Source organism: Sphaeramia orbicularis, chromosome 17 (genome assembly GCF_902148855.1).
Source record: "Sphaeramia orbicularis chromosome 17, fSphaOr1.1, whole genome shotgun sequence".
In the NCBI taxonomy this organism is placed as follows: Eukaryota; Metazoa; Chordata; class Actinopteri; order Kurtiformes; family Apogonidae; genus Sphaeramia; species Sphaeramia orbicularis.
In genome coordinates this window covers 28,494,249-28,515,803 of record NC_043973.1, presented here as the reverse complement: position 1 = coordinate 28,515,803, position 21,555 = coordinate 28,494,249, and the positions used below count along the sequence as shown (strand labels likewise).

The window sequence follows — 21,555 nt, the reverse complement described above, 5'->3', positions numbered from 1 at the left end:
AAATTATTCAATTTAATATATTAGTGCATACATACAAGTTAGTTCCTATTCAGTGGTAGACACATGTATAACGTCTGCTTTGACAGAACAGCAATATTTATTTGAAGCATTTCAAAATTATAGATGAACAGGAAAGCTATTGTTCTTCCTATGGCTCTTACTCATGGTGCAGCTCTACAAAAACAAACACAAAAAGGCCAATAAACACTGCCATACACACATTAAATCCAAATTAACATTAACACCACAACCCCACTGAACCCCTGCACATAAAAATACCACATTTTCAATAACATGCCCAATACCCACAATGCAATGCGAAGATAAAAAGGTGTGGTCATGACTAAAATTTAGTGATTTAATTCCATTCAACTTAAACTTTTTCATACTTTCAACTATGTCTACAAATTAGTAGAATATACTTAACATTTTATAGTAACATCATAAAACTTAAATCATTTACGTGCATTGTAATTAAAGCATTTTAGTAAATACAAATTCCGGGCTTACAGTGTGGTGGGCCGGATTTGGCCCCCGGGCCGCATGTTTGACACCTGTGAGTTATGGGGTTGAAGTTGCTGTAGAATGCACAGAGATACCCCACCCCACCCCCCCAGCTTGGACATGTATGTAGGGATCTGAACAGGTTCCTTCCTCTGCAGATGCCTCCTCCATACAGACCCCAGAGGACAGGCTCCCATCCCGCATATGGTGCATGTCCCCTGGGCTGCCTGCAGGGGGCGCCGCCGTGCCCTTGCGGTGCTCCATGGCCGGTTGGACAGCGCCACCTTCAGGCCGCTCCCACATATATATGGGTTCCATCAGATCCCCTTGACTGTCTCCTTCAGCACTGGCAGACGCAGCTGAACCTCCACCGAGCTGGCCGCTGTCCTTGCAGTACCGGGGGCTAAACAGGGACCTTGCAATGATCTCGCTGGAGTTCAATTTCAACATTTTGACCAGAGATCTGTCACATTATCTGGAAAATCAAGTCAAAGTTGGACTGTTTGGCTCCGGAGTGGGATTGTCTCTGGTGCTGGGTTTTAGCGCAGCGTACACCTGCTACTATTTGATTTCAGTAGCAAAGGTAATGTTACTTCATACTTTATGCTCTGACCGGCTTGTTTTCCCCCTCTCTTTTTCTGTTTTTTTAGCCGTTTTTGGCATGTTTTGTGGAGCAGCAGAGGCATATCCCGCTCATGTCAGTGATGGAAGTGAACTGATGGTGCATTCACTGACGGAGGTTTCCATCAGACTGCATCTGTCCACCGGTGTGCTAGCGGTACACGCCTGCACATGTGGGCTGGATACCCGGCCTTAAAACTAACATTTTAATCCGTCTGTGTAACTGACGGGAATATATTTTACGTAGGTTTTTGCGCTGTAGTAATGTAAGTGTATTGAATGAACACACAAGTATACAGTTACAGTTACAAGTGTGCATCGGCTAAGCTAACATACTGTAACGTTAGCTGTAAATGCCGGTGGAAGGGCTTATGTAATTCACCATTAGTTTCACTATTAGTTATTTACTTGACTGTTTGGAGGTCTAGAAATAAGGATATATTGTAGCTAGAATTTATCTGTTGACAAAGCTTGTCATGTATGAGGTTAATATTAGAATTTTTGACAAAATATAGATGTAAGCTAGTATGTAAGTGTTAATCAATGGGATGCTAATCACAAGCATCAGGCAGGAATTATGTGCAACTTTTCTTTTTCTTTTTTTTTATGTAAAAGAAATGTATATGCTTGAATATATATACATGCAGGGTTGTGTGTTTTAGGCCTGAATAAGGTCTCATAGGTTCATTCTCAGAGCTCAGTAGGTTAAAGGTCATCCTCAGTTGGATGCACATATATTACTAATTAAATCCAACATATTTACACTATACTTTCAGCATACTTACTCACAGTATAAGATATTGTATGTATGTTTATGTATTTGCACAATGTATATATACACTGATTCATGTATTTATTTGTATTTATTTTATTTAACCTTTATTTACCCAGGCAAGCAGTTAAGAACAGATTCCTTTTTACAAATGCAGCCTGATCAAAGAGCATTGGCTCCTTGAGGGATAGAGGGTGAGGGGGCTAAAAATAAAAACAAGCTTAAACAATTATACAAACAAACAGTTAATAAATAAATACAGTACAACAATAACAGTGAGACATGTAAAAGACAAATACTCAACAAGTGCAACAATCAACTAAAATTTCTAAAAATGTATTACAGGAATGGTAATGTAGCTGACAGAAGAGAGAAGTAACATCGCAAGCCTTAAATTATGTTTTTTTATTTATTGTTTTACAGAAGCCACAGCTCATCTCAGGGGGCAAGAAGTTCTACCAGTTTCTGAGGGAGCAATGTCCTGTAGTGTCAGAGACCTACTACCCCACCTTCTGGTGCTGGGAAAGCCGTATACAGACTTTGCTGAGACCCTTCGTCACAGCTAAACCCGGTGTCGTCTACAGGAAGTAAGTCTGCACCGTGGATCAGCCATGGCTGCACTGTAAACAGCCAACACAGCTGTTTCATCTGATCAAAATTTCCAGTGAAAGCAAATAAAGATGATAAGATTAATTTAAAATGTTCAGCTGTATCATACAATAGCACTGTTGATTTACATTTTATTTGACAGCTCTTTTGACTTAACAGAGTAATCGTAGTCAAACTCTCAATGGGTTTATTGAGAAATGTTAAAAACTATAGCTTACACATTGAAAAACTGTTTTGTAATGTGTTTCTTACAAGTTTCACAACTGGAAACAAATACTAGTCTCTTTTTAGCCAAGAGTGAAAACCTCAAAGGAGAAAGAGATCTTTTGTGCAGCAGTGCAGGCTTTGGCCACCCTGCCTGCTTCAAGATAATGTACATTCTGTTGAAGATTTATTAGCACTGCATTCCTTCCCCCCTTTGTGCATAAAGCATATTAAACTTAATAAAGAGCTTATTTTTTTTATTAATTACATATGAAAGGCTCAGATATTCCTTTTGCATACTTCGTTATTAATTTTTTGTACTCATTTATGTACTGCTTTTTATTTTTTCCTTATATATTTGCATGTAAATGTCAGCCAGTTCCTGTAAATTTTCGTTACATGCAAAATAATGCAAAGTAATTTACATTGATGGACAAGTGGTGTGCATTATCAGTATTGGTTCTAGCAGAAAGAAATGAGTCTGTTCATTTTATATTTGTGTTGGATTTGATTTAGGAGGTGATCTAAACTTCCCCCAATCAGACATAAATATTAATACATTTTTGTTGTACTTGAGGTGGTTTTTAAGTCATTGGAGTTTTTAGTCCTTTTATTTGATTGATTCAAGGACATTTGTCTGCTGTCTCCTCAGTCAAGGAGACAAATATTCCCATAATGCACAGGGGCCGTATCCATCCTGCAAACTGGTGAGAGTGATGGTCACATTTGCTGAGGTTATTATCACACTTCCTCCAGGGGAGAGAACCCCCCACACACACACATATACACACACACACACACACACACCACACACACACACACACACACACACACACACACACACACACACCCTAATGAAGTTACACAAGGTTGACCCAAGGACAGACACTGTGAAAACTGTCCTATTTGTTGAAGTGTGTCTGCCTGTCTGAAATTCCACTCATCTCATTGTCCGAGCGGAGGATTAGTACCAGACCCTCCTCCCACTTTGACCGCGGGTCATTCTGGATTGGCCCTTGTTGACTTTAAAGTCTAGCTTCAGGTGTATATTTCATGGCGGTTCTGTAATTTCATGCTGACGGCAGTCCTAGTTGGCTTGCCACTTTGTGTGTGTGGTGCAGGTTTTGAGATGCACCCGCACTGGGGCTGAATGACCTCATCTGCCAAGCAAAAGCTGAAGCCAAAAAACTGATTGACCATAAGAATCCACTGGTGCAATGCTCTCCCTCTTATCTCTCGCTGCGTGTTGCTAAGCAGACAGATAAGATGGTCTCAAGCGAAATGTCAGCGGGCGCTGTACTTGCCGACTGTATCCATTTCCCCTATTGCAGTACTGATGATGGATTCACTTTACCTTCAACAGACCTGGGAGAACCCCACTAATTATTAAAGAAATTTAAAAGTTAATAGCAATACTGTGTTAAGATAGGTATGTCTTAAATTATAACGCATTCTGTATAATTTACTACACACTTAAACTTCCTTATATAGCTTTATGTTTGGGAGTGTGAGAGTCGACTTTTAAGATGTCTATACATTCAGTAGTTTTATTGAAAAAACAAATTATTAATAGAGTTGATTGCTATAGTACATATATATTGTTTTTACTTGTCCATGTTAAGAAATGCACTATGCAGTAAAATGTAACGCAAATAACGTTCAGACCTAAATCAAAGTCATTCCTGCATTGTGTACAGAAGGGTTCATTTGTAATGACTAAATAAATACATATACACAAATTGTGCAGAAAATAGAATTTATTTTTATTTATTTATTTATTTATTTATTTATTTCACAATTTATGTGACCATTTATGTTAAAAGCAGATATATTACGTTGAGTTCACTGTCAGTTCCACGTCCTTTTTTCCATCTTCGTGTGTTTGAGTCTGTGCACGTGTATTAATGAGACGCATAATTCTACACACAGAGGTGCAGATAATGGTCAGATCCCCTCTGCTGAGTTGCGTGTCCTGCTTGTCTCTGCAGTGAGCTTATTAAGGCAGCAGATGGAGGACAGATCTCTTTGGATTGGTTTGACAACGACGACAGTGTCTCTCATCCCGACCCTTGCAGCAGGCCCACTGTCCTCCTTCTCCCTGGTCTGACCGGCACCAGCAGAGAGTCCTACATTCTGCACATGGTCCAACAGAGCCGGGATCTGGGCTATAGGTGGGTGGTCTTGGCCGGATCGTCTGGCTGAGTTTCAGTTCTGTGCACATCTACACACACACACACACACACACACACACACACACACACACACACACACACACACACACACAAGGTTTGAATCCAAAACTGAGACTCTTCGTTCCAGTTTACTGATCATCTAGAATACACATATTTAGTCAAATCCGACTAGAATGTAAGAATTAAGGCATAAAACAAAGCAAGTGCATTTAGCAAAGCACATTTGTAAGTTATACAATGGATGCATTTCTGAGAGGGGCTTTGGGTTAATTCAGGTGAAATGCACAAATAAAGTGGACAGCTAAGCTCTGTGTCAAGAGCTGCTTTTATAAACAGCCGAACGAAGCACAACCTTCAGGAGTTGCAGAGAGAGGCAGTTTTCCTCCCCCTTTCTCTCTCTCCAATAGGCCCTTTCTGTGTTCACTGCACTCATTCTTTCACCCAGATTTTGGAAGGCATGGGAAAAGAGTCGGCAAACTCAGCATCTTCCATCTTCCGCCCCTCACCCCTGTCTGTGTAGCTTAATGAATTACAGCTTATCCCGGTACAAGCTTTGCAGCTTAGCCCATACCAGCTTCCGAGTCTCTGCAGTGTGTGTGTGTGTGTGTGTATGTGTGTGTATGTGTGTATATGTGTGTGTAAACACCCTCCAACCCCCCCAATCTAACCCAGCCCTATTGCTGAGTTACACAGATAGAAACAGCAGGTCTGACTCAACCAGATAATAGATGACTGGCAAGAGATGTAGGGTGAAGAGGGATGCTGATTCTTTGGCAAACAGAATGCTCTTCACAAGGACAGATATTCCCAGTGTAACAAAAACCAAACAAACAGACAAACAAAAAAAAAAAAACATTTGTGTAAAAGGATATGGGACACTACACTGCATTCCCTTGAACATGTAAAATGAATAACTTGGCTCAAAACTTTGAAACATTCACAGTTTTTTAATAGTCATCATCTATTATTATATTTTTATCTAATTTATTTGAACTATTTGTTAAGTGTGGAAATGACGGGTAAAGAGCAGCGCTGTACAATTTGATAAACTCCTTAGGTCATTATTGTACACAACATTGCACGGGTTATTGATCATTTTTACATATTTAATTTTTCATGTCAAACTTGAAGTTGAGGAAAAAAAATACAAAAATTTATCTTAAACTTGAAATACTAAATCCAAAACATTAACATATATACACAAGACATTTATATTAAAGCATTTTGTTGTTATATAACAACATAGGCTGACTTATTTGATTCACGTGCTAATTGTTAATGTTAGCTTGCTTGCTTTGGTAGTGTCACTTATACTTCCTAATCATTCCTACATGTAGATAAAAGTCAGACAGACAGAACTGTAACACGAGAATGAAGCAAGTCTGTGAGCAAAACTTCTGTTATTTACTATCTGGAATGAAATATGTTACACAGCATGCTATGTATTATTCTAGATGGATGCACAAGGTGTGAAGTACAGACTGCAGCAAAAACAACAGCAACGAACCATTTAAAACAAATCAAGAATAAAACATCAAGATTATATTAAAAGAAAAAAACAATAAAAGAAATGAAACAATAGTTAAATTATAGAATAGAAATAAATGAGAAAGTTGAAGCACGTGAAACAAATAAAAGATATAATAATACATAATATAACATGTAAATAAAAAGAATAAAATTAGTTAAATAATAGAAATTGTATTAAATAGTATATAAATAATATGTAAAACAGATAAAAAGATCATATCACACCTGATATATGACCATTAAAAATGAAATAAAGTGTAAATAATTTTAACTTTTTTGCACTTTTATTTTTTTTTTTAGAAACCTTTGTCTGTAATATTAGTTGAAATAAAAAACATAAAAAAATTTCCACACCACATTGGAGAACAATTAAGCCATCACTTATTGTATTTTTACATGGATATATCTCACATTATGATTGTTTGATGTTCAGAACAGACAAATGACACTGTGTTTATTGATTTTACTGTGTTTGTTGTATTCCAGATGTGTGGTGTTCAACAACAGAGGGGTTTGCGGTGAAACTCTCCTGGTAAGGATTGAACATATTACGTAGTCTTTAACCACTTTCACTGTTGTCATTTCATTTTTCGTTTGTTGCCTCCACGCTCACACCGACAGACATGGCTTTTCCCAGTACGAAGCTGCTTACTGGAGTTGTTCTTTTCATTGCCTCGGCCGATGCAAAGCATGTCTGTTGTGCACGTGTCATTGAGCCCACAGGGAGCATAAGCAGGCCTTGCACAGACAATGTTGTTGCACCGCAGGGATTAAGTTGCAGGCAGATTCTGTATTTTAATGCCGATCCACAGAAATATGACCTCGTCAAGCACATGCTGTTCTGACACCTGGCTTAATCTGTCCTCTTACACTTGGGTATATATTTAGCCAACAAAAATGGGCTTTTTTTTTTTCTTCGACTGTGAGACTGAGCTGCCGTCTTTATAGACCACTGTATCACCCTAATCTAATCATCTCCTCACCACCGTACGAAGATTGCATCGAAAACACAAATAGTGTTTCACTACAGGCACAATCAATCTAATGTCCCTCTGAGTGGGTGTAAATCTGAATCAATGGCTGGTCTGTGTCCTACTGCTGTCTTTTTGTCTCAGCTGCAAATAGAAAAAAAAAAAGTGATGCAAAAGTAAAGTGTCCACTGTTCCGTTTGATTTATAACATGGCTCAGCCGAGTTAGAACTCAGTAACCTTGGCACTGTGTCAAGCGCTGGTGTAAGGAGGGAATTTTCTACCTCATTTCAGCTGGGAATTGTGCTATATTCTATGCAAATGATTTAGCATTTGCACGCTCCTGTGAGTGTTTTCTCCGTGGCCAGTTAGTGTGCATATTGTCCATTGTTTAAGTAGGGCAGCCCTTTAAAATGAGCCACTGCATGAAGGATGCCCTCTGCCTCAAACCCTGTCCTGAGTGCTAGTGCCCTACTTCTGCACCGCGTAAAGAGCCTATTACATTTCACTGCTGTGAAAAAACTGCAGTATCCAAGTCTAATGCCGGTCAATGTGCACCTCCTACTACTGGCATCCTGTTTTAAAATATCGATATCAGCCTCATAGTGCCCACAGAAGCTGCCCATGTCATTTTTAAAAAAAATAAATCCATAAAATGTGGGAATTAAATATGAGCTCTGGAAATTAGGCTACGGAGTTTTGTTTTTCTTCTTTTATTGAGACAGTTCAGAAACGAATAAAGTGGAAGTAATTTGTGTTTATTTACCAACTCCCAGTATGTGAGTTGAATCTGCCGGTGCTAAAGGCTATAATCCCGTCATCTGTCAACTCTGTATTAGTGAGAAGCCAACACAACATGCTGCAAAGCTTTTTCACACTGCATAATAGTGTGAAAACCAGTAAAAAAAACTAACAACAATATTTCCACCATTAAGCTCAATTCTGCTATTATATTAGAGGATTTCCATACTTCATCCATCACTCCTCAGTGAGATACCTCCTCTTTCCTCTGGTTTCCAAGGGACTCAGAGACACACAGCTGGTATGATGCATTCAAGTGCACCTCGTAAACTCTGCTGTCTGTGTGGCTTTGCACAGGAAAAGACAGAGTAGTTACACAGAGTAAATAGTTGATGAAATAAAATTATCCTTGCATATTCTGAAATCTGTATTCAGATGGAGACAAAGGTTATGTGAGACAGAGAAAAGTTGTATTTTTATTTATTTATGTATTTATTGTACATAATTGTTTAAATCCATTGGCCACATCTGTCATTCCTGTTGCTCTTTCACCACAGCATTTTCAGTCATCTATGTTATAAAAGCCAACTGGCCTCTGTGTGCGTGCATATATGTGTGTCTGGGGTTTCACACTAAATCCAGAAAGAGCTGACTGCTGCAGTTTGGCATACTTATGTATTTTTGGTCAAGGAACAGACTAGCAAAAACGGCAAGTTGATAAGACCAATATTTTGGGAGATAGTAATTTTGGAATATAATAGCCTTACAATCACATTGCTATACCCACAATGCTTTGGTGGTGACTGCTGGACAAATGCGGTACAGCATGCACGAATACACAACAGCATAAAAACTACCACATCTAGAACCCGTGGATCCCTCAGGTCGGTGCACTAGTTACATGTTAAAATCATAACAGCACATCCATTTCTACATTCACATTTTAAAAAATTAGTAAAAAAAAATAAATAAATAAATTGGTGGTTTAGAAAAATTCTGCCCCCTGGTAAAATGTAATCAGTGATAACTGGTCGACTCCTACTAAAAACAGTGTGTAAAAGTAAACAACTTTCCCTTAGTACAGTGTTTTTCAACCTTGTGGGAATTCAAATGGGGTCGCCTGAAATTTCTAGTAATTGATTTAAAAAAAAAAAAATACTAATAAAAAACATTTTTTTAATGATTCATTGTATGTTTCATTATAATTAAAACACCACACACTTTTCCTAATAAAAATCAACTTCAAATAAAATGCAGGATATATTATCTGAGAGGGCATATCTTGATTGACCGGATCGTGTGACTTTCAGATGTTTATTGTGGTCGGTTTCAGATGGTGCAGCTCTTTCATAATTCATAGTTTGAGTTCTTGTTTGTTCAGTATTAATTATCAGCCTTGTAAATCCAAGCTGGACTGACTGTACATATCCTGAGCAAAGAAAATAAAATTCTCACTTTGTGCTGTAATCTACACCTGGCTTTTCTGCCTCCGTTCATAATAATATACATTATATAGACTAAATGTTGTCTAAAATTAACATTTATTAGCAACATAGTATAGCAAACTATTACGTGATCAAAAACAAATTAATTTTTGCAAAAAATGTCTCCGTGTTGAATGTCTGGGGTCACCAGAAATTTGTGATGTTAAAATGGGGTCAAGAGCCAAAAAAGGTTGGCAACCACTGCCATAGTATCTATATTTAAAGTAGCAAAAACTAAAGTGCACAATGGCTCATTTCAGTGTCATCAATTTACCTTATTAATGCAATAATTGTGCTTGTTTAAATTGCTGTAAGAGCTTAATCTGTAATAATAAATCACAATTTCATAGTTTATTTCAGTAATGTAGTAGTTAGCACTTAGTAACAGAGGAGCTAGTACAATATTTCTCTCAAATGTAGTGGAGTAGAAGAGTAAAGTAGTAGACAATGACAGTATTCAAGTTAATTACCAGTACCTCCAGTTTATTAAGCACAGTACTTAAGTAAATGCACTTAGCTGCATTCAACCACTGGATTTATGTTCAAAACAATAAAACGAAGTCCTAAGTGTGTGTCGGTCTGTCAGAGGAGGCAGTGGAGAAAAACAGGAATTTCGTTTGCCTGAGTTTCTGCTTGAATTTTAATGAAGGCCTTTGAGGAGCTGAAGAGTCCACAGCATCCTGAGAGATTTAGGGAAATGGTTCTGTTTTACAATGTTAAGTAACCTGCTCTGCCTGTGAGGCCATTTTAGTACGATAAAAGTTTTCCCCATCAAGATTAGCAGATCATGTTACAAACCAACAGCATGCACATTTGCACAGACTTCAAGCAGTAGGCGCCTTCGTCAGGTCAAGATGATAATTACAGTATAATAACACATCATACATATAATAGGGACAATTAGTTTAGTATTTAACATTTGTTTTGAAGCCTGTATAGTCAGTCATGTTGTCGCCTCACATACATTTCTTTATGTCTTTTTACTCTCCGTTTTGCATTAATGTACAGCACCAGCAGAACGCTAACATTGATCTTCATCCGACTGAAAAGCCATTAGCTGAGATCAGCATCTGTGCAGCCTCAGACCAAAAGAACCTGCACTTTGTTCAGCATTTACTCCAGCACTCTCTCACTGTAAACAACATTATGGGGCTTCAGTGACTATTAGGCGCTGAATGTGACCAAGGAGGATTATGTTTATTTCATAATAATATATAATCTGTGTGTGTTTCTATGTCATTTGTCACACCTCTATGATGTGTGTTATTGGTGTGTTTCATAATGTACATTTAGATAGATAGATAGATAGATAGATAGATAGATTTATTATTTAGTTACGATAGCAGTAACAACAACAAAAAATAACGCACTGACCCATCCCAACAGATAACCAAGAGTCAAGAAATTAAAGATTTTACACACACACACACACACACACACACACACACACACACACACACACACTACGTGCATGTGCAGCCATTCATGTAAATATGTAAATAATATTTAATTCTACATTTATTTACATATTTATATAAATGCCAGATTTCTTTTTCTCTTTATATTTCATTTTTTACTTGTTTTTTTTTCTATGTTGTTCACTTGCTTGTTGTATGTTGCTGCTGCTAACTGTGAAATATCCCCACAGTGGAATAAATTAAGTCATATTTTATCTTATGTCCTATCTTCTATACAATAAGACATAAGAAACTGAAGATTTAACTGTATAGGCCTCGAGTAGCGTCTTCAGCACTAGACTTTTACATCCCTAGTGCAAGAAGGAGCGATATCACAGCTATTAGACTCTATAACAGTTCCCAATAACACACACACACACACAGTATGTGCGTGTGCAACCACAAATATAACTAATATTTAATTCTAAATTTATATAAATACCAGATTTCTTTTTTTCTCTCTTTATATTTCATTTTTCACTTGTTCGTTGTCATTTTTCGTCACTTGCTTGTTGTATGCTGCTGCTGTTAAGTGTGAAATTTCCCCACAGTGAGATAGATAAATCACTAAAAAAAAAAAGTAGTGGAATTATTTTTGCATAGACTCATCAGTGTTTTCATCTTCGTTCCATCAGACTCCAAGAACATACTGTGCTGCTAACACGGAGGATCTGGAGGCTGTCCTTGAACACATCCAGAGGACCAACGAGGCTGCTCCGATCATGGCTGCCGGCGTATCCATGGGCGGGTAATGAAGCCACTCACTATCAGCTGATGAAACATATCACTGCTCAAAGACGTCTGCAAGAAATCCAAGACTGTGACTCACACCTGAACGGGGACTCTTCACATATTTATTGACGGCTGCAGTGGTGACTTATCTCTGAATATTGAACATATATAAACACCTGGAAATCACCTAATGTATTATTATACAGTTCATCAAGCTTCATTAATGAAATGTGCGTGATAAGTTTATAAAGAGGCAAAGGATAGGAAGATATTCTCTGGATGTATTTAGATATTTCCTCTGGGTTTAGAAGTTAAATAACCAATACTGGTTTCGGCATATAGATGTTTTATGATGGCAGTGGCAGATATTTATTTATTTCATTATGCTAATGGTTGTTTTTTTTGTTGTTTTTAAATACATAGCTTTGTTAAATAACATCAAAAACAAAATTAAGAAAGATAAATTAACATCAGTATTGGCCAAAAGGTAATTTTTAATATCACTGTGTTTTGGAATCAGTTCATCTGTTAAATGAGATCCTGTTTAGTTAATACCTCAAAATCATTAAGTAGAGAAGTAATGATTCAGTATTTAAAAAAAAAAAAAAAAATACAAAACTTCATCTACATAAGAATGTATTCTGTCAAAATAATGAGGTAATGTCCCAAAAAATGACTTTGTTTCTCAAAAGTAATAAGATGATTCTGATGATTAATTAAGAGTCCTTGTCAAAATAATGACTTGTGTTCAGATCCAAAAGGACTGAATGGTGTTTGAATCCCCAAATTTGGTGCAAGGGACATAAAAACATAAATAAATATATGAATATAATTTAATTACAAATGTGTAATTCACAAAGCAGGGGTGAAAATCACTGAAAACCTCTAACAAATAGTGTCATGGTGACGTTTAAGGATTTCATTTTCAGTCAGACTTTGGGGAAATCAAGTGGGACCGAGGCTGATCTTGGACAAACTTAAGCAATCAAGCATTGTATTTGTCAATAAAGTTTATTTTAGTGTTGACTTAAAGATACATATTACATAGAGTATGTGTACATATCAGTGCTTTCGTACATTTTTAGGATGAAAACATGCTCTGTTAACCCCACAAACGTATTAACCCCCACAAACATAATAAACCACAAACGTAATAAAAATGTGCAGCTTTTAATGTAATAATCCCACAAATGTAATAAGTTTCCCACAAAAGTAATACCTCATTTTCCCACAGTGTGCTCCTATCCTCTCCATTGTTATCATAATCATATCCAGACATTTTTTTTTACATGGTTCAAACATACGCTTCTATTATACTTAATGAGAATAAATAATATCCAGTTCATACTGAAGCTTTTATAATAAAACCTTTACAACATTTTTGCCAATTCTGTTTTGTTCCTCCACTTGTATTTGTAATTAAACACCTATTAAAGGTAGGGTAGGAGATGTTTTCCTAGAGAATTTTCTACTATATTGCTTTAAATCTCCTTCACACCCCGATTGCAACCAATTAATTAAATGCTCTAACACAAAATTTAAAAATTTTAGTCACCTGTAGAATGTACAGGACTGAAAAAACACCATCCAATGATTGAATGATGATATATCTATCAAACTCAACTGCCATTTGTCTCTCCCACCTCTGCGCGAACCCCTCTTCGAGCATGAATCGCACGTTCTCAGAGGCTTGGAGCTGGAAACGAAGCTAGAGCCAGAGCTTGGCTATATTAACTATATTAGGATGGAAAGTTCACTGGCAAGTTTTGTCACTAACATAAATCACTAGAGAATGTAACGTTAATCAGCTAGGTATAAATTGGGGCTCTTCTGCCGACAAACATAGTGATGAAAAGCACAGATTACAGCAGGGGTGGGCAATCCTGGTCCTCGTGGGCTGGTATCCTGCATGTTTTAGATGTTTCCCTCTTCCAGCACACCTGAAGGTCATTATCAGGCTTCTGCAGAGCTTGATGATAGATTTATCATGTGAACCAGGTGTGTTGGAAGAGGGAAACTTCTAAAACATGCAGGATACCGGCCTTCGAGGACCAGGATTGCCCACCCCTGGATTACAGCATTCAAAGCGACCTTTAGTGGGCTGTTAGCCTGACATTAGTCTTACTGTAGTCAGCTGTTCTTACTAGCCCAAGATGACTTAGAACACGTATCAAAACAGCAAGTGAAAAATTCAACTTCTAATCTAATACACTGATATACAGACCTGAATTCAGAGTTACACACAGATCTGTAGAGGGGGGAGCTGAATCGTAAGAGCGAGGGGGTGTTGGAGGAGGATGAATGAGGTATCCGTTGATCCGCAGACTGGGGGGGGGGGGGGGGGGGGGGGCAATTGATGCACAGTGCTCATGAACCCTCAGGAACAAGCATTGCGTGTTCTGCTACTCTGGAGGCGTGGCTTTGGGTGAAGTCTGACGAAAAGGATTTGGACTTTTAGCTGTGTATTTTCAACATGTAGCTTGCTTGAACCGTTTTTCCAGGATCTCCTACCCTACCTTTAATCTGGAATTAATACCATGTAGTATAACTGCAACATTTGATCATTCTAAAAAGGCAAGTATCCAAACGACAAGAATAAATAGGAAGAAAAAGAAAGATTTATGCATGCATTACTTAAATGTATGTGATGTACTAATTTATTACATTTGTGGGAAGTTATTACAATTTTTTTGAAACAAAAGATTTCTACCCTCCCACAAACGTAATAAATCCCACAAACAACAATTATTACTTTTGTGGGGATTATTACATTAAAAGCTGCAAATTTTTTATTACGTTTGAGGTTTATTACGTTTGTGGGGTTAACATGGTCTTTTTTACTGCACAGTTCTGATGGTATGAAGTGATGGATATGTCAGAAATGAAACTCTTCTCACTCATGTCCCTTTCTCTTTCCCTCCTTCCACTTCCAGGATGATGCTGGCTAACTATTTGGGGCGCAAAGGCCGGGAAACCTGCCTCAAAGGGGTGGTAGTCTTCTCAGCAGGCTGGGATGTTTTCGAGTGCACCGCATCGCTGGAAAAACCCCTGGACCGTTTCCTCTTCAACTCCTACCTCACCAGCTGCCTACAAGCCTCTGTGCACAGGTCAGAGGAGAATTAACCCAACCACTAACCTGCTGCAAACTTCCAAAAAAAAAAAAAAAAAAAAAGCCTGTAACCCATAAAGACCCAAACAACTACTGGTGACCAATATCATCTACTGATCTAAAATGTTCAATAACTTCCAAACCACTAAATTTATCAATGTGTTGAAATATTTCAGGTAAAATGCAGTTTGTCATCTTTTCATGGTCATCAGATATGACCCATTTGGACGTTCAGAGACTCCGTAGTAAATGTGGACACACCATCATCTTCTACAGCATTGATTCACCTGTAAAACCCATGGAGTTGGATCAATGACAGTGGATGGAGGCACTTGTTTTTATGTCCAGTTGTTACAACCCAGCTCCACAAGGGGTTAGAGCGAGTAAAGGAAGTAACAAAAGAAACTAGGAGGTAGCAGATGTTAAGTGCAATTTCTTTTGTTTTGTAGCACTCGGTTGAATAAGCAAAAGTCAAACACTGTACACAAAGAGGGGCGAACAGATACTGCCAAATTAAATCAAACACAGCTATCCTAAGAGGGGTTAGTGGTGAACCCAAAAGAAATATTAAATAACAAAAAGAGAGCCAGTTCTACCTAATCAAACAAAGAACAACAAAGAGGGGGGCAGTATCTGGTGTCTAAACTATTCTAATCTAGACAGAAGGAAAACCTAACACAGAATAAATCAGCTTTTTCTTCTCTTTAACGTTACAAAATGTACAAATATTTACTAATGATCTAACCTAACAAAACTCCTAGGCTCACACTAGATACTAGTGGGCAGAATCTACAAACAAAAGAAGGCTAATTAACAAAAAACTCACAGTAGCTGGTGAAACACACAGGAGCTGGAACAAAACAAATTACCTACTACAGACAAATGCAAGAACTAGTCTTAACAAACTCGAGCAGTCGGAATTCACAATGAGACGAACGCAGAACACACACGAAGGCTTCCAAAGCAAACTAAGCCAGGCACATGCTACAGTCACCCAGAGCAGTCAGCTGGAGGCATTTAAATATTATTAGCAGGTAGGCGGGGCTCAGGTGGGGGCTGGCATCTTCCAATGAGCTTTCTCCACATCCGAGGATCAGAGGACGGAGGAAGGAAGTTGAAAATCCAGACTAAAGCCTTTCACAATACAAGCATATGTTAAGACAAACTAAACGAAGGAGATGAAGGTAAAATATATATTTAAAAAAAGACAAACTAAACAAAGGAGATGAGGCAGAACAACCCACCGGCTGTAACACCTCCCCCTGTAAAATGGAGAACATAGCAACTCTTACTACATTCACATCACATACAGTTTCAGAGTTTCTAAATCATGTTCAAGATAAGGTATCAGCCACCATGTTGTGTATCCCTTCTTGTGTTTAATCACTGTATTATAATTTTGTGCCAATAAGGCCCAGCGCATGAGTCTGATTATGGTTGTACATTTGTCTCAGGAAGACAAGAGGGTTGTGGTCAGTGTACACAGTGATTGGGAAACTGTAAGATCCCACGTAAACTTCAAAGTGCTGAAGAGCTACGAGGAGAGCAAGAATTTCTTTTTCAATAGTGGAATATGGCAGTTGATGTTGAAGGAATTTCTTTGAGTAATAGAGTACCAGGTGTTTGATTCAATCTCGTTCCTGGATATATTTGCTGAAAAAGTCACTTTTTCTTCAGTTTTCTCTGTTTCGATATAATAACCTTTGAATTTACTCTGAACTTTAATGAGTAGCTACATGATCAGTGAATTAAATGTTGGAAATACCTGATTTTCTTTGAAAAAATGCAAAATTACAGAAAATAATATTATAATAAATGGTAATAAATTGCTTAAGAAAGGTTAAATAGGGAGAGGAATTCATTTAGGAGCTGCCACAGAAGTACCACTGGGTCTTTATGGGTTATGCTATTATATTTATATTCTAATGAAAGACTTTGTGAATGTGTTGTATTTTAATTGTAAACTAATGAAAACACATTTAAAAAGCCTGGTAACATGTTTAATTATTCCTGTGATGTGCCTGATGTAAAACACACACTGATCCTTTAATAGTACCACTTTGAGGGATTAGCCTGATTGTTCATTCATTATTTGGTTACAACCTTGTCAGCATTTTTCAGGGACATATTTAAATGCAAGTCATTTTCTTCTGACACCAGCCAGTGACAGTTTTATTTTTAATCTCCCCTATAGACACAGACCCGTGCTTGAGAAGTGTTACGACATTGATCATGTCATGAAGGTAGGGATTGTTTTCACAGTGCAAAAAAAGCCCCCTAATCTAATTAAATAAGGCAGCACAAAGTGATGAGCTTATCCTGTTCCTACAGGCAAAGACCATTCGAGAGTTTGACGAGAGGTTCACCTCTATAATGTTCGGTTATCCTACCAATGACGACTACTACCACGATGCCAGTCCTGTCCACAGGCTGAAATCTGTGCAGGTGCCAATGCTGTGTCTGAATGCTGCTGATGATGTCTTTTCCCCTTCTCACGGTGAGTCCTACACACATGTTCAGAACTGGTTTTCCTGTACTGTCTCTGTAACAAACTTCTTCTAGTGCTCATACGCAAATGTAAATGCACTTAAAATCTATTGACATATGTGTGGATATGAAATCAAAACATATGTCAAAACGGACAACTTCATTTAAATATTTTGTGTTCAACCAGTGACTCCTAGCTTCTGTGTTGTATTATCTGTTGATAAAACAAAAATATACAAAAAAAAATGGACAACTTCAAACCTGACATTGGAATATTTTCATATATTGACACATAGTCTATATCAGGGGTGTCAAACTCATTTTAATTCAGGGGCCACATTCAGCTGAATTTGATCTGCAGTGGGCCGAACCAGTAAAATAATAACATAATAATATATAAATAAGGTCAACTCCAAACTTTTCTCTATGTTTTAGAGCAAAAAAAGTACATTTACATAATGAGAAGGTTTACATCTAAAAACAACCCTTTCAAAAGATGTGAATAACATGAACAAACTGGAAAAAAATAAGTGTAATTGTAACAATATTAGGCCTCAGTTTATCATTTACACATGTACATTATAACTTACAGATCAGCGTGGATCTATAAATACACAAAACATTTAATATCAGGCAGAATATTGTTAAAATTGTACGTACTTTTCTTAAGACATTTCAGGTTATTCACAATTTTTGTGAAATTATACTTTTTTTTAGTGTAAATACATGAAAATATTTACATTTACAAAGAGAAACATTTGGAGATGTCATTATTTGTATATTATTATAGTATCTGACTGAATCCTGCCCACTTGAGATTGAATTGGTCTGAATGTGGAACCTGAACTAAAAGGATTGTTAATGTCTTAGTGTAATTTTTGCATTTCACTAATTCATCCCTAAGGCCAGACTGGACCCTTTGGTGGGCTGGATTTGGCCCTCGGGCCGCATGTTTGACACCTGTGGTCTATATGTTTAACTCACACATATACACAGTATAAATGTTCTATACTATGTGCAATATAATACCATATCAAATTTTATTATAGATATAACTTTAATATTAATGTGTACATATGCAAATTTAGCTTTAATATGAGTATTTTGGTGCATGTTGTTTGTATTTACTAGGATGTATGTTCATGTGAGAGTAGTACACTACCCAAAGTCACAAACAATAGTTTGCTGGACTGACATCTTTAATGAGGGAATGTGTTAACTGTGGCTTTGTCGATGTCACCCACTTATGCAGTCTCAGAATTAACATCATTTTTTCACATCCGGTGTTAATTTTCCTCTAAAATCTTTCATTAATGACATAGAGTCGGACCACTGAACTCCACTGATATTCAGACCTGGTCGTTCAGCTTATTCAGGTTTAGCTGAACTCATTTTTTGGACACGTACTGTCACTGAACTTAGACCTGAAAAACTGAACCAATCCCAGATCATAACACCGCCCCCACAGACTTGTACTGTAGACACTAGGCATGATGGGTAATCATGATTAGTGCGCTCATCCCTCGAACAAGATCAATCTGGACTCATCAGACCACATGACTTTTTTCCATTGAAACACAGTCCAGTTTTTATGCTCTCTATCAAACTCATGGTTGTTTAAGAAATGAGAAGAGTTAAAGAACTGAAACCTTTTCAACACAGCAGGAATTATCCAATGGAAGGATCCTTTTTTCCAGACTGTGTATGTTACCGTTTAGGTGGGAACTGTGTATCGAATTCATTTAGTTTATTTAAGTGATCGAAAAAACACACATAGCACTAAATTGAGCTCAGTGCTTCCTCTGGAGACCCTTCTTCCTTTTGTTTATTTGTTTCTTTATTGTTAACATGTTTCTGTTTTATGTTACTTTTTTTTTTTTAATAAATAATGCAGATTGACATTATTGTACATATGTATCTATACAGGTTTACTTTTGTGTCAGAAAAAAATAATCATGCTTTGCTTTGTGTTAGTTTAGACAGAAAAATTAGCCAGTAAATAGTAAACATTACTAATGCTTTTTAGACATGTGTCATATATTATTATATTATTTACATTTGGGTAGAAACAGTGAATGAGTGGAGGCGTATAGAGTCCATGAGAGTTGTAAGTTTTCCTGCTTCTACTGGTCGGCAGAGGATGTTTTTATAAATGTAAATGAGAACTTGGCTGTGTTTTGTTTGCAGCCATTCCCGTGGAGGCAGTGAAACAGAATCCTAACCTGGCCCTGCTCATCACCTGTCACGGGGGCCATATTGGTTTCCTCGAAGGCCTGTGGCCTCGACAGAGCACTTACATGGACCGAGTGTTTAAGCAGTTTGCTAAGGCCGTCATCGAACAAGGCAGCCGACTCCAGGACCTCTCCTGATAAGAGAACACCTTACCTCCTCCTCTTTCTCCTCCTCTTCTTCTTTCTTGCCTTGTTCCTTTCTCTTAACAGTTCCCGTCCATTCTTTAGTTTCTACATCTTTCATACATACTCGTCTATTTAATTCCATCCCTCTACACTTTTTCCTTTTTTCCTCTATACTTTTTCTGACCTTCTATTCTCATCTATTTGAACCTTTTTCCTCTCCTTCCTACATTCCATCCATCCTTAATGCCTTCCTTCTCCACCTAATCGCCTTCAGCTTTTGCCTTTATCCTTCCTTCCACCTTCCCATCTCTCTTTCCTCTATCCCTCTGTCTGAACTTCTCTCTTTCTCTCTCTTCTGCCACAAGCAAAAAAGAAAAATGTTCAGTATCTCATTTGAAGGGCACATCTTGTTGAATTCAGCATGTGTTTTTGCTGCATTCGATATTAATTTATGTATTCCTCCATCCAACTAACAAGGCATTGTATGTAACATGCACTCAATGGAATATGCTTTTTAAATAACAAGCATAGCTCAATCTGTGCCCGATGGCTTTAGTTGCTTTAGCTAGCTACGATATTTACCTTGTGCAATGATTTTTTTTTTTTTTTTTTTTTTTAAATTTGAAGCTAACATAAGTACTGTACATGGAAATCCAGTCACCTTTGTTCATCAGTAGATTTTTAGCCCTCAGGGATTTTCTTTATTTACTCATTTTCTTGTTTTGTTTTCCTTTAGTTTGTATTTTTACTGCTGTCATTTTAAAGGTAGATGTTTTTACCGTTGCTCCTATAGTATCCATGCTCCTATGAATCTGCTGTATGCACTTTTATTTTTACACATTCTACCTTTTTAAACGCACCAAATAGTTCTATAAATGTAAAATATGAAGATAATTAATGACAAGGAATGTGAAGTTGCACTATTTTAGTTGGTACTGTCATGCCTCTAAATCCTTAATGCAAGCCACTTCATTTCATTCTATATATGAAGATGTATCCCAAAGGCTGGACAGAGCAGAACAAAAGAATTCCATGAGGTTTTCCTTGCGATAATGTCTGGTTTGTTTGTGTTTGTAAGTCTGAGGGTGCTTGATACAGTGGTATGAATGAAGTAACGCACATAGAAAAGGCAGAGGGCGTACACACTTGCTCTCTGAGGCTCTGGGTGTTGTTTTATGAGATGCACAGTATCTTTAGTGGAAACCCAGCCGCGGGTCTGTCTGGCTTTTCCGCCAACGATGACCGAGGGGCTGGCTACCGCATATGAGTTGGCGTCAATGATGAAAACAGGCAGATCCGAGTGGCGGCCGGGCCTCCAGTAATGCACTGCATGAGGGATTTCTTAATCTCCTGTTCCTGTGGAATTTCAGTGTCTGTTTGTTCTGCCAAGTGTCCATTGAGTAGCATGTGTGTCATCGTCACCTCCCGAACCTTAATGTCACTTCTGTAGCACAAAAGGTTTGTGTTTATTTCATAGGATGCTGCATTTCATTTTGTACCCAATGTGAAAAATAAATTTAAAAAAAAATCATTCTGTTCAACGTGCAGCAATAAGATTAAAAAAAAAAAAAACAATCTGTCTACAGTACAAGTACTAGTATATGCACATTATCAACATGAGTGTAATATGCTGTATTTAATAAATTATTAAACAGTGTAGGTCCATTTGTCTGGTGTCTGCACTGCTTCTTCTGCTCATAATGCATTATCTCAACAGTGCTGGGTTTCTGAACTGACCATCGGTGTGGGTTTGAGTTATTCACTACCATTGACTTTTGTCAGCAGTT

The 21,555-nt window shown here is 37.6% G+C and overlaps 1 protein-coding gene across 1 annotated transcript; it reads left to right on the top strand.

Annotated features, from left to right (window-relative positions):
• Positions 1 to 828: 828 nt before the first annotated feature.
• On the top strand, positions 829 to 21,343 carry abhd3 (abhydrolase domain containing 3, phospholipase). The gene is made up of 9 exons (XM_030160933.1): positions 829 to 1,087; positions 2,321 to 2,484; positions 4,699 to 4,881; positions 6,919 to 6,964; positions 11,719 to 11,831; positions 14,749 to 14,922; positions 17,119 to 17,167; positions 17,256 to 17,421; positions 19,599 to 21,343. Exons 1-9 carry the CDS (start codon positions 926 to 928, stop codon positions 19,778 to 19,780), a joined length of 1,239 nt encoding a protein of 412 aa, XP_030016793.1. The 5' UTR covers positions 829 to 925; the 3' UTR covers positions 19,781 to 21,343.
• Positions 21,344 to 21,555: the final 212 nt, after the last annotated feature.

What these genes read in the sequence shown, in the direction of transcription:
- abhd3 (XM_030160933.1), top strand. Translation starts at nt 926, where the DNA reads ATGATCTCGCTGGAGTTCAATTTCAACATTTTGACCAGAGATCTGTCA. An exon ending in AGCCGGGATCTGGGCTATAG is followed by an intron (nt 4,882 to 6,918) that starts GTGGGTGGTCTT and finishes GTTGTATTCCAG; the next exon opens with ATGTGTGGTGTTCAACAACA. An exon ending in GCCGGCGTATCCATGGGCGG is followed by an intron (nt 11,832 to 14,748) that starts GTAATGAAGCCA and finishes TTCCACTTCCAG; the next exon opens with GATGATGCTGGCTAACTATT.